Source organism: Saccopteryx leptura, chromosome 1, assembly GCF_036850995.1.
Source record: "Saccopteryx leptura isolate mSacLep1 chromosome 1, mSacLep1_pri_phased_curated, whole genome shotgun sequence".
NCBI lineage: Eukaryota > Metazoa > Chordata > Mammalia > Chiroptera > Emballonuridae > Saccopteryx > Saccopteryx leptura.
The window spans coordinates 47,850,117-47,864,028 of record NC_089503.1 but is presented as its reverse complement, the minus strand read 5'-3'; the positions used below and the strand labels follow the sequence as shown (position 1 = coordinate 47,864,028).

The 13,912-nt window shown below is 47.7% G+C and overlaps 1 protein-coding gene across 6 annotated transcripts in view; it reads left to right on the top strand.

The window, feature by feature from the left end:
• Positions 1-13,912, top strand: part of MICAL2 (microtubule associated monooxygenase, calponin and LIM domain containing 2) — a 219,692-nt gene that overhangs the window by 43,357 nt on the left and 162,423 nt on the right. For all 6 annotated transcript variants that reach the window (XM_066365593.1, XM_066365566.1, XM_066365558.1 and 3 more), the window contains exon 3: positions 6,124-6,455. In XM_066365593.1, coding sequence (XP_066221690.1) covers positions 6,192-6,455 — 264 coding nt within the window. In that variant the 5' untranslated portion in view covers positions 6,124-6,191. The remainder of the gene's footprint in view (positions 1-6,123; positions 6,456-13,912) is intronic.

Below are 13,912 nucleotides of genomic sequence, written 5' to 3'. Positions count from 1 at the left end.
AGATGGCAAACTTATGCTTGCATTAAAGAGAGGCGAGATGGACAAGTTCTGGAATAACGTTTTTTTAAATTCCCAATGCCTTTCTTATAGACTAGAAGCAGAAAGGGGGGAGAGGGGAGACAGAGAACCATCCCACCCCCTACCCCATGGATTTGTTGGGAGGACGCCTTAAGATAATGCGGGTGAAAGGGCCTGGCCTGCTGTGGGCCTCTGATGGTGCTGGCCTCCTTCCTGGCCTGTGACTGGTCAGCATAAAGGTCTTTGCCTCATTGCAGGGGTGTGGGGGGTCATCTTGAGATCTGTTGCTGGGAGTGATTCCATAAGGAGGTGGGTGGAGCTGAGGGAATGAGAATGTAGGAGGTCACTTTAAGCCAGACCAGTGGAGTCAACTCTACTGAGAGTGTGAGGAGAGGGCTGGGCTGCAAGCGCAAAGGCCAGATGACCTTGGGCTCTCAGCGGAAAAGCAGCATAGAAGGCCAGCGGACCTGGAGCCTCTTTCCTGAGTTCCCTACCCTGGGGCAGTGTAGACAGGGCAGTGGGTCGGCCCTTGCTGCAGCCTGGGAACCGGTCAGGGCTTTCATCAGCCTTTCCTAGCAGGGTCCCGAACGGCATTTGTTAGATGATTCAGCACGTCTGCGTTCAGCGCACATGGAAGGGCTTTGACTTCCTGTGGGTGATCTCAGGGGCTAAAAGCAGGAACAGAGAACTGTGGGGAGACAGGATTGATCTCCCTGAGGCTCTCTTCTGGTCAGAGGAGGCCAGGGGGGCAGGCTGCCCCGGGAGGCCGTGTGCTCTCCATCTGCTAGGTGACCAAGGGAAGGAGGGTGTGCCTGGCTGCAGGGAGATTACAGGGCGGACAAGGGAGCTCTTTCGTTCCCTTCCCAACCCTGGAGTTACCCCTTTCGGTTCAGGTGGGTTGCCACATGCCCTCGTAGATGGAAAGCTGGCCTTCCTGGGCAGGCTGAGAAGAGGGCATCTTCAGGCATCACCTGTAAACCAGGCAGGTGTTCTGCCCATGTTGGGATCTGTGATGCAGCATGTGTGGCAGGTGTTTCCCGCTGCCAAAGCTCTGATAGCTCCTGCTTTATCTTGGGCACTGGCTCTAGGTAGCCACAACTGGAGGTCTTCTGTGTTCAAGGCGCAGAGCCGGAGTTGTTAGTCCTTCCAGCCACTCTGTGAGTGCATGGGGGTGAACACCCCGATTTCATTGCTAAGGAAGCTGGCCCTGGCTAGTGGGCTCTTGGTGAGGTGAACCTGGGAGATGGTAAGTTGGAATGGGGAGCTTGGTAGTGTCAGTAGCAAGAGGGTTAGGTTTCCAGATTGCATTTACCTTGAAACGTATCTTATCTGTGAGCCTTGAGGGTGGGGTTGGGGCTGAACTTTTCTCCTGAGACAAATTGCTGCTTTGTGCCAGGGTTCTGCCCAGTGTCCCTCCAGCTTTGCTTAGTTTTGATAGGACTTTGCCATTTTCCCACCACCTGATCACACTGTTGATGCCCTGTGACAGGTGGGGAGGCTCAGGGAAGGCAGAAGGTGTGACAGTTCTAAATGTTTGAGTGCACTGGAAATTCTTGGGCCACAAGCCTCGTTCTCTAATGTGAGGGGTGCTCAGGGATTCTACATAAACCTGGAACTTGTCTCCCAGATGCCATGGGCCGAGCCCATTCCCAGTGTTGCTGCTGGCAATTTGAGGTCTCGAGTTTTCATTGCAGCAGCCAGAGGCAAGGAAGGGGAATTGCTTTGTGACTCATGAAGTCACATAGGCAGAACCACAAATAAGGGACTTCAGTTGGCAAGAGCAAATTGCTTCAAGGCTATTCTTGGAAACTAAAGCATTACATCTTGTTTATTCCCAGAAAATGCAGGAACCTTTCATATTTTTGGGTAGCCGGTTTTATTTATATTTTATATCGAACTCCAAAAGGGCAGCAGCTGGGTGGTGGTTGACAAGAAAGACTTTAACAAGAGCTATTACTCAAGACCCTGATTTAGCTAATCCTTGACCTTCTACGTTTGGGGATGGAGAGAGGGTAGCCACCAAAAGTATTACAACTGCAGTTTCTGGAAGAAAGAGCTTGAAGCTCAGACTCAGATTTACAGTCGTTCTAAATCAGCCTTTGTATCTCACTAATAAAATCACCTTATACCATGTATGTTTTTAGTTCATTACTGAAATTGCCTTGTTTGAGGTTCCCCCCTGTATATATGGGGAACTTAAAACTCAGAAGTTAAGTGAGGTGCCCAAGGAGACAGAGATAGGAAGTATATTTGAACCCACATCTTCTGAATTGAAAGCCCACGGCCTCTAGTTGTTTTTTTTGTTTGTTTAAAAAAATTTTTTTAATGTTTATTTTACTGATTTTAGAGAGAGAGGAAAGGAGAGAGACAGACAGACAGAGACGACAGGAACATTGATCTGTTCCTGCATGGGCCAAGTACATAATTCCTTGACCTGGGAAACTAGTCCCTGTGGTTGTCAATTATGTTCCTTTTTCTCTTCCTTTTTTGTTTGATAAGGTTTGGGCTGTTTAAAGAATAGTAATGAGTGCTGATTATCATGTAGCCAACGGAATATACCACCTACGTGGTCTAATTTAATCCTTACAAACCTATGAAGGGAGTATTATTATCCCCATTTTACAGATGAGAAAATAGGCTGAGAGAGATTAGATAACACAGCTAGTGAGTGCCTGTGACCAAGTTCACACCTAAGCTTGGCAGACTGAATATTCTGATGTTCTTCTGCAAGCAACATTCCCTGCATGGGTATTAGAGTCATTTTTAAGGTCTTTGACTTAAATTGGGAATTTGATTTTAAAGGTTAAGATGAAAACATACAATAAACAAAACAAAACAAAAACAAGAAACAAAAAGAAAACTGAATCCTGGTCTGAGGGGGTGCAGTAGATAGAGTGTCGACCTGGAATGCTGAGGTTGCCAGTTCGAAACCCGGGCTTGCCCAGTCAAGGCACATACGACAAGCAAGCAATGAACTAAAGTGAAGCAACTATAAGTTGATACTTCTCATTTCCACCCCCTATCCCATAAAATCAATCAATAAAATCTTAAAAAGTGAAAAAGGAAAAGAAAAGGAAAGGTTAGACTAGACCCTTGAGCTCAGGCGGGCAAGTCTGAGCCTGGTGGCACGGGCTGTGGGGTCCAGTCCAAGGCAGCCCCGTCTTCCCCTGTCTGGCCCTCTCCCTCCACCTCCCTTATCTCTCTCTGGATAAGAGCTAGTTCCTGGAGCTCCCACACCCACCCAGAACCCTCAGCAACACCTTTGGCTCTTTCCACTGGAGGCCCAAGATTGAGCTGTGCATTATTCTTTTGGGGGGAGGAGAGGAGGCAGCTGGGGTTGGGAGGAGACAGGTTCTTCCAGTTTGTAAATGATTCTCTGGCAGTCAGGTCTGGCTTGATACCTTGGAACAAGTCACCATTTTAGATGAGGAGGAGTTGGCAGCTTGGAGAGTGGCTTTACAAAATGATTTTTCGAGCTGGTGCATTCCCCAGATGCCCTGTGTGATGGGTGCCGAATACATTTCCACGTCTGCTCAGTGCCCCCCAGAGCCAGGCTCTGCTGTCACACGTGTACCTCACCCTTCACCGCAACCCCGCAAGGTGCAGATGGTTACCTTCTCTTACAAAAGGATGAACCGAGGCTCAGTAGTTCTGTGGCTTGTGTGAGGCCATATGGACAGCGAGGGGCCAAGCTGAGCTTTGGATTCGGGCTTTCATGCCCCAAAGCCTGTGGTTTTCTCTGCACCACCTGCCCATCCTCAGAAAAGACTGTGGGATACCAGTCAAATTGTCAATTAGCCACTGCATCCTTTGCTCAGTGCTGGGCAGAGAAGTGGTTCCAAAGATAAAGACTGAGGGTTATTAATACTCTGAACAGCAAACGAGTCTTGCTCTGTTTATGCTCTCTGGGTGGCAAGTGTTGGATGGGGGGAAAGTTGAAGCACAGTAGGAGGTGGTGTTTATATGAACGATGCCAGAGTGAGCATTGTGGACCTTCCACAAGCCGGGGGAGCGTCTGTGAAGGGCTCCACGTCTCACCGGTGCCGGGCAGGCTTAGAGCCAGCTCTCTCAGTTGGTTGGATTTGTTGAGTTGCAGGGGCCAGCGCAGGCAGGTGAGTTCTCATGGAGGTCGGAGGCTCTGCCTGGATCAGGGAATGTGCTGTTCTCCTTTCAGCCAAACGTGCTACAGGCACGTTGGGAGCTCTTGGGGGAAGGAGAGAACGGAGGGTGGGGCCCTCTTCTGTTGCTGGTATACCCTCACCTGTCAGTATGTGGGTGTCCAGTGTCTGGACAGTGTGTCTGTCCCCAGCAGGCTGCTCCTTACAGGTGGTGCTCAGCACGGCTACCGTGCAAGATTCGCAGGTGCTTGCACGGGGATTTCTCCCCACTGCTTTCCTCACTGTCAACCTGGGCAGCCCCTTAGCTGCCTGCTTCCCCAGGCCACCCTCACCTGCTCATCTTCCCAGAGACTTATCTCAACTGCTGTTTTGTCCCCTGCACCCCATGGCCCACTGGGGAAGCCAGTCCCCTCCACGATCTGCTGTGGGCACCCCTACCACATCATGTCATGAGTCCTGAACTCCCATAGTATTGAACTTGCTGTCATTCTGCAGCTGTACGGGCTCTTCCCAGACTCACACCTTTGTACGGTCTCTCCTTAGACTGATGACGCCCACTCCCCAGTTTCCTAGTGAAATCTACTTTGTTCCTGAAATTGTCACATTTTGGCATTTTCCTCTCCTGGCTCCTCCTGCTCTGGCCTTGCATAGCCACCTGCTCTGGGCTTCACCTTCTATAAGCGCTTGCCCATTGTCTTGTAACCAACTCTTCATGTACCTGTTTCCCTTGCGACGCCCCATTTCTGTACCCCCAGCACCTAGGGTGATGCCTGGCTCTCACTAAGACACTAGTAATTGTTGCTGAATGAATGAGTAAAGGATTCAGGAAGAAGATAGACACTAGTCTCTCTCTGCTTTTAGTATTGTAAAGCCAGCCCACAACCCAAATGCACCCATAATGGTGCTCCCATCTGGAGAGTGGGAAGCCGCCCAGCCTGAGGGACTCGTCACTGTGTTCTCTGTCCTCCTCCTGCCAGGCCTGTGTCAGGGGGATGTCAGTGTGCTGTATCCTCTCATTTACAGACCCTCCCACCCCCAATCCCTCCTGACAGCTGGGCTAGCCCCAGCTCCATGCTTGTCTTGTTGTACTAGCTTTGGATTCTGGGAAAACAGCTAGTGCTTTGGAAAATCAGCTCTAATTTATTTTTGTTCCTTTGAAACTTAAATGGCTTTCCCCCCAAAAATGCCTGAGGTTAGAGTGGTGCAGAGAGAAAGGACCATGGCCAAAACCCAGGCAAGCTATTTTTGTGATGTGAATGAACACCCATCACGTTTTTCCTTCCATCAGCCTAAGCACTTGTTCCAAAGAGCTCATGGCTCGGTCTTACGAAGCACAGGCTCCTCTTGTCCCACCTGTCTCTGTCTTTCTCTGATGGAGGTGGATGCTGTGACTCTAGATGATACCAGGAATAGAGGGAAGTTTTGAAAAAAGTTGCTATTTGTTCTCTGTAGAGGGGCAAGACCTGCCCTCTGGTCGCCAACAAAAAAACACGTAAAGATTGACATCTAATGATAGGTGAGATGCTCATGTAACCTGGGGAGGAATGTGCTTGGAGGTTTGTTGTTGTTTTTTGGGTTTTTTTTTGTCTGTGTTCTAATGTCATGTGGCTAGGTTACATTATAGTTAACCCATCTGCAGCAAGAATTTTAGGTTTTTAATGGTGTTAAATCTAGAGTGCTTTTCTGCTTTTTCCCCTTTTACTAGTTACTATTTCTAGAACCATCTGGCTCACAGAAAAATTGAGAAGGGAATGTTGACCTCAGCTAGGGTGTCGCTTTGAGCTGTCTGTGCTTCCGGTCTGCAGTGAGAGGCGTGGAGAGGAAGGGATCGCAGAGCAAGGTAGCACTACCGGGTTAGATGGCACGATCGGTCATTTCCTATAGATTATTTATGCTTAGTACTTAATGTTTAGTATCGTAAGGGATTTTATTTGCTCTCTCACTGCCCCCCCTTGGAGCTGACCTCTGCCTTCACCTGTCATTGCAGGTGTGACGTTTCTTCATGGTGTCTCCTTCCCTCGTCTCCACACCACTGCTCCACGTGGCTCCTAAAACATGGGGGAAAATGAGGATGAGAAGCAGACCCAGGCCGGCCAGGTGTTCGAGAACTTCATCCAGGCCTCCACATGCAAAGGCACCCTCCAGGCCTTCAACATCCTCACCCGACAACTGGACCTAGACCCTCTGGACCACCGAAACTTTTATTGCAAGCTCAAATCCAAAGTGACGAGCTGGAAGGCCAAAGCCCTGTGGTACAAATTGGACAAGCGTGGCTCCCACAAAGAATATAAGCGAGGGAAGTCATGTATGAGCACCAAGGTAAGGGAGCCTGTGTGTGACCTTTCTTGCCCTTGCGAGACATGTGGGTTGACTTGTTGAGAGGGTAGGAAGCTGTTGCCATTTTGACATTCTAAGGTTCTTAATGTGTGTGTGTGTGTGTGTGTGTTTTATTGCCTTGCTCAGTTGACGGTTTTCTTTGTCTGTATATACATGCACAGCTTATCTTGATTGGGAGTTTCCATCTTATTGTGGTGGCTTTAGCAACTCTTCTTATGCCCTTTCCAAGGCAGAGAAATTAAAGGCATGCTTGGCATTATCTTGCTTCAATTTCTACTGCCATGACTATTAATAGTAGCTACTACTTATTGAGCAACTTCCGGGTGCCAGGCACTTGATGATCATGGTTTCTTTGAACACCCACCATAGATAGTCCTTTGGGCCATTTTAGAGATATGGAAACTGAAAAATCAGTGATCTTGCCCCAAGGTCACACAGTTAGAAGGCAACCTTGGTCTAATTCTAGGGGAGGGGGGGAGCCCTACATTCCATGGAGAGGCATAATTAGGGTTGTGTTCCCTTGGGAGCAAACAGTTGAGAAAGATGCCCTGACTTTAACTGGCTAAGAAATAGATCTTTGGTCCTTACTGCCTTTTCTTCCCTCTGTCTCTTCTTTCTCAACCTCTGCATTCTCTGCCTCCTTACCTCCTTTCCCAGGATGCATTTCCCTGCTCAGGATCATGCTGTGGTTAACCCTTCACAGGCTGAATACTTCCCCCACTGTGGCCATATGGAGCATCTGTGAATGTGGGGCTGAACAGCATGTCCCATCTCAGATGGGTGGGCTATGCAAGGCCCACCACTGAATAGATAGCTGGGAGTCAAGATTTCCTGGATGGGCTTTGGGGGCTGTCCACCCTAGCCTACTGGTCCAGACTGGATGTTTAGGTTAAAAGTGAGCATGCTGTGTTTAGATCTCATAGGAGATAGCTCAGCCAGAGCCCTTGGAATTCTAGTCGGTGCCAATCCCAAACAAGAGGATTGAACTCTCCATGGTGATCAGGGCTGTTGTGTGTTTGTTTTGCTGCTGAGTCTACCGTGGGATATAGCTGTCTTCCCTTACCCTGGGAAGACAGCTGCCAAGCTCTCTGAGGCAGGGATGCACAACTGTACAAGGCTCGGGAAGAGCATTGCATCTGGGTGAAACAGACCAAGGGCTTCAGCTCAGGGTGACCTAGCCACAAGCTTCAGCCTCACACAGAGGAGATGGACGTGTTAAACAAAAGGAAGGGGAGAAAGGAGTGGGGCCAGCATCCTAGGTGCCATCTCCGCCCAGCACCTCGTAGCTGTTGCAATTTCATGGTTCAAGTTCACTGGGAAGTTCTTCAGACTTAGAAGTGGGGAAGCTTTTAGCTTTAAAAGCATTAACCTTCTCAGTAATTACATATGGTAGTTTTCTTTTAAAAAGGTGCCACAGAAGTCAGGTGGCTGGACTGCAAGGTGTTTTCCAGGCAAGGTTCTTAGAGGTCTTATTTTATTAGGAAATGCAGGAGGGGGAAGTCTTTTGGCGATCTGAAGACAGACCTGCAGAGGGAGTCAGCCAGCAGAGGGATCAGTGGAGGGCTGACTACCATGTAAATGGCCTTCTTTTAAAAATCACTAGCCAGTGGCCCTGGCCGGTTGGCTCAGTGGTAGAGTGTCGGCCTGGCGTGCAGATGTCCCGGGTTCGATTCCCGGCCAGGGCACACAGGAGAAGCGCCCATCTGCTTCTCCACCCCTCCCCCTCTCCTTCCTCTCTGTCTCTCTCTTCCCCTCCCGCAGCGAGGCTCCATAGGAGCAAAGATGGCCCGGACGCTGGGGATGGCTCCTTGGCCTCTGCCCCAGGCGCTAGAGTGGCTCTGGTCGCAACAGAGCGATGCCCCGGAGGGGCAGAGCATCGCCCCCTGGTGGGCAGAGCGTTGCCCCTGGTCGGTGTGCCGGGTGGATCCCAGTTGGGCGCATGCGGGAGTCTGTCTGACTGTCTCTCCCTGTTTCCAGCTTCAGAAAAATACAAAAAAAAAAATAAAAAAAAATCACTAGCCAGTTGCTTTGCCTGTCTGGCCAGCCCCTATTTTATAAGCTTTGATGGCTTGAAATAGGAGAGTCCTCACACCCTGTGGTTGGCAGGTCACCACGGGTGCCTGAGAGGCAAAGGGGAGAACTAACATCTTTAGTGAGTGATGCTGAGTAAGAGTGATCCTTGCCCAGGAATTTTTATGTTTTTCTTAGGAGGAGGAATAAAGACATTTCATTTCTTTTTCTTTTTTTTTCTTTTACTTAGAGGAGGTAGAGAGACAGACTCCTGCATGCGCCCTGACTGGGATCTACCCAGCAACACCCCTACAGGGTGATGCTCTGCCCATCTGGGGCCGCTGCTCCATTGCTTAGCAATCAAACTATTTCAGCACTTGAGGCAAGGCCATGGAGCCGTCCTCGGTGTCCAAGGCCAACTTGCTCAAATCGAGCCATGGCTGCAGGAGGGGGAGAGAGAATGAGAGAGGGGGGGAGGAGGGAGGGAGGAAGGGAGAGAGAGAGAGAGAGAGAGAGAGAGAGAGGGAGAGAGAGAGAGAGAGAGAAATGAGAGGGGGAGGGGTGAAGAAGCAGATGGTCATTTCTCCTGTGTTCCCTGACCAGGAATCAAACCCAGGACTTCCACATGCCGGGCCAATGCTCTACCGTTGAGCCAACCGGCTAGGCCTACAAGACATTTCAAATGTGTGGTAGACCATCTCATAAAAACTACCTGGAAAGTAAAAATGCATTGAATATGGATTCTAAGGACAGTTGTGACTGTGTGAGGCTGCTTGAGCTGCACGTTTCAGAAACCCCCTCAGGCTACCCTAAAGAATCAGGCTACCCTGAAGAATCAGGCTACCCTGAAGAATCAGGCTACCCTGAAGAAAACAGGGAAACCAGCCGTTGGTATAAACAGGAAGGTCCAGACACTCAAAGCCTTTCCATCCTCTCTCTTTCCATCTATCTCTTAGATGTTTTGCTTTGCTTTGGCTCCATTCCTCCATCCTGCAAACAGATTTTTTTTTCTATGTTGGTAGCCTCTAGCTCGTATCTTTTAGCTCTGTGACACAAAAGGCTGAAAAAATATCTCAGGGAAGGATCCCTATAGGCTCCCCTCTGGGCCATTTATTTTGGCTAAAGCCAGGGGAGCTGCTACTGTCTTTGGCAGCCCTTTCAAGCATCACATGATTGACATGAAGGAGGAGCAGGTCCCCAAGGACATGAGGTGAGAGATGGATAAACAACAGGTGTCCTCTACAGTGACTGTTTATTAGCAGTCCGGTTATGGTAGAGGCCCTTTCCATATTGGGTTCACGTGGATGTTAGCGCTCAGCTCTGAGAGCTGGGCACTTACACTCCTTGTGAGTCAAGCAAACCACAGAACACAGTCCTCTTGCTCTTCCAACATGAACAGATTTGGACTTGCTTACACCCCTCATTTAGGTATACTTTGGTGTAGTCAATTATGCTGAGCATTAGCCAAACAAGAAATGCTGGATATTAGCATGCATGTGGCTGGTCATTAATGCTAAACCATGGGACACAGGTGTGTCAGGTCCCAGGCATATAGCCAAGCTCCTGGTAAGCCACGGGTAGGATGAGAATGAACGAAATTCAGCAAGAACTCCCACCTTTCACTGGTGTGCACACATGTCAGTACCATCTGGAGTGGATCTAGGCTTCAGGATTTCATTAGCATTTACCAGCCTCTGCTAATGCTAGGAACTATGCTGCTCCCTTCATGCCAGCAGTGTGTGTGTGCGTGTGTGCGTGTGTGTGTGTGTGTGTGTGTGTGTTGCTGGTGATGGTGAAGGCAGATTTGTGACCAGGATCTGTTTGGAGAAGAAGGCTCTGGTACAGGTGTCAAAGACAGGGAGAAGGACCTGCAAGGCCACTAGAGCAGTAGCTTAGATGCCTGCTGCATAATCTAACTTGAGATCATTGTTTATTATTGATTATTATTTATGAGGGTTTTGTCAGTCACTTGATAATTCTTTCCTTGGGTGTGAGCTGTTTGGATATGAACCAAGGGTATGAACCTTGGAATGAACCAAGGATCAGGCCAAATTAACTTCTTTCAGGACTGCTCTTGGCTCTGTATTAGGGTAGTGCCTGAATCAAATGCCACCTCCAGTTGTGTAATGTTCCTGGGAAAAACAACCCAGGAGAAAATGCAACTTAGCATGGAAATTACCATAACTATAAAACCATGGCGTCTGGTTGTTTATTTCACATGCACCTGTGATGCTAGAAGGAAAAGAGAATGTTGTGTAGAGTTCCTGGTATTAGATAGGTGACATACAGGGCCCAGCAAGCTAAAGTTATTTGTCTGAAGCTTGTGGGTGACATTGACAGGACTTGGGCTCTACTTATCGGCTTGCTCATTTATTCTTTTTTTCATGTATTTATTATGTATTTCCCTTGCCCTGCACATTAGTAGGTATTTGACAGGGGAGATGGTTTGGAAGGTTAACAAGAAGTGGTTCTTACTTGAACCTTCTATAGAGGAGACAGAAATATCATTATTTCTGTATTTATTCACTTAATCATTTGTGAGGTGAATAGTTACTGAGCAGTTACTATGTGCTAGCTCCTTATCTATGAATCCACCAGCCACTTAATATCTCTGTGGCCTTGGGCATTTTACTTTAATCTCTCCTAGTTTTTCAAATGCTATGAGCCAAAAAGACCTAAGTCTGATGATCTGTTGAGTGGTCAAACTAGGAACACTGATTTTGGTGCTAAACAAGATTTAATTGCAAACAGATTAGAATTGATTTTCTTTTTGCTTAAAAATTGATTTCTGATAGCAATTCCAAAAAATAAAAATTTGAACATGTTTTTGGCAGTAGCAGCATTTGAACTCACTTAGATCTCTGATCTTCAGTAGGATTCTCTATAAAATGAGGTACTTTCTTCACAGAGTGACTGTGAAGATGAAATGCAGTTATTTTTGTCAAGTGTTTAGAATGCGGTCTAGTACACACGTGATCAGTAAGTGTTTTGCCATTATTATCATGAGTATCCTAAGTGCTGTGAGAGGGGTATGTATACTGTTCTGCAGGAGTGTGTGACTGAGGGAGTCTGAAAATGCTTCCTGGAAGAGGAGGTGTGATCTGGGGCTTGACAGATGAGTAGGAGTTTGCTAAGGGAAGAGCTAGAAGGAACACAAGGCAGAGAGATACAATCTAGGCAGAGTGTGTTGCTCACATACTGGGAATGAAGGTGTATGTGGGGAGAGGTGAGCTGGTGAGAGCCAGAGAGAGCAGAGTGGGTGGACGGCAGGAGACCAGAGACAAAGGCCTCCTGGGGTCAGGCTGTGAAGACAGGGTCCTGTAGTCAAACAGAGGACATGGAGGACCATTGAGGGCGAGCCCCGATTCCCAATCCAGGGTTTTTTCCACAGCCTCCCTGCGGTGGCTCATTCATCAGAGGTAACTGCCATACAAACGGGAGTGCAGGAAATGAGTCATGGACTCTTGTCACCAGCAAAAGTGGGGCTAGCCTATAGAATGAAGACTCTTTGGTCAACTTGTGGAAAGTAAATGTCTATATTTTGTGAGCATCCAGCAGGGTAGCCCCACACATTTTGTTCCTGAACGTGACCTTTGTCCTTTTTTGCCTCTGCAGTGGCTCCTCAGTGGGGGATAATGCATGCAGCCCACCTCCTGCATGGTTCCCGAGCTACAGGGGGAGGCAGGCAGGGAGGGTGGGAGATTGGGAGCGGTGAAGCTGGGAGCAAAAGGCTGCTACCTCTTGGCCCTGATAAGCCTATCTGACATTCCAGAACTCTGAAATCACCCACCACAGCCCCCGAAGGCAGGCTCTGCGGCACTGATGGGGCCCTATCTAGTACCACTTTGCCTAATATGGACACTTGCAAATAGAGCAGAAGATGGTCTCCAGGGTGTGACATTCTGTTCCCATTGAACAACAAGCTTAGATGAACTCTGCATTTGTCCACTTACCTGGTAATGGACTCCTGGCACTGCTATGTCAGAATGGTCAAGCCTAGATGACCAGTTGGGTTGTGTGAATTACTACAGTGGTCATCACAACTCCACAGGGAGTGTGTGGGTTTGCATGAATGCATGCACTGGGTACTGTATTTGAACTTGAGTAAATTGAATACTTCACAATATTAAACTCAGTTGAAAAAACTCTTTTTTGGCTGTCTTCATGAGAAATGGTTAATCTGGGTTCATTGTGGTTCATTTTATAAATAGATTTGTAAATCAAGGCCCCTTTGTCTTTTTAAGAAAAAAATAATTTATTTTCTTTAGTTAAAAAAGAAATGCTTGCTCATGATAGAAAAATAATTTAAGCAGGACAAGAAGATATACTGTGAAAAGAAATGTCTTGTCTCCAGGTCCCCTCCCTTGGGGAAACCACTGTCCCATATCCTGTGTGCCTTTCTTGAAAGTCTCTGCTTGTGTGTGTGTGTGTGTGTGTGTGTGTGTGTGTGTCCCTTTGTGCATGCATGTGGACGTGTGCATCCCCCTTTATTTTTGATAATTTTTACACATATTTATTGTATACCTTTTTGTCATTCAAAAATATATGTTAGCCTGACCTGTGGTGGTGCAGTGAATAGAGCGTTGACCTGGAACGCTGAGGTCGCTGGTTTGAAACCCCAGGCTTGCCCGGTCAAGGCACATATGGGAGTTGATGCTTCTGCCCCTCCCCCCTTTCTCTCTCTTTCTTTCCCCTCTCTGAAATAAATAAAATTTATAAAATGGTTAAAAAATATATTAGAGATTGTCATATCAGTACATGGGACACCAATCCTTTGATTACTTACACAGATTTTTAGGGCTTCCTGTTTCATGGCTAGATTACAATTTATTTAACTGCTTAGGTTTTGCCAGTCTATTGCTGTTTTAAACAGAGCTGTGGCATACTTCCTCATACGTGCTTTGTATAGATGTGAAACCATAGCTATGAGATAAATACTGAGAATTTCAACATCATAGGTACGTGCATTGCATTGACAATAGCATAGGCATGGTCAAATTCGGCCCCCAGAAATGCTTCCTGTGGACACTCCCACCAATAGTTGTGGAGAATGCTAAGAAGAGTCCTTTAGAGGGGAGCTACCAGGCCTGGATACTGGCTACTTGGATTTTCCTTGGCCTTGCTGAGGAGGCATTGGGATGGACACCCTCTGAGTCCTAGAGTCTGGGCTGATGGTCCTTGAACCGAGCCACTGAGTGATCGCAGTCACCAGAATTTCATTGCTGTTACCACCCAACATTTGCATAGTACTTTATAGTCGAAAAAGATAGTTGCGTATACATGGTTTCATTCAGAAGTCTGCTTAATCAGTGAAGGTGAATGGTCTTTAAAAGAATAACAAATACAGATGTATACTTTCCTCTTCAAAATTGTATCAAAGAATGGGAGATTTTAAAGCCCTAGCCCAGGGAGGACCTATACTGTTTGGG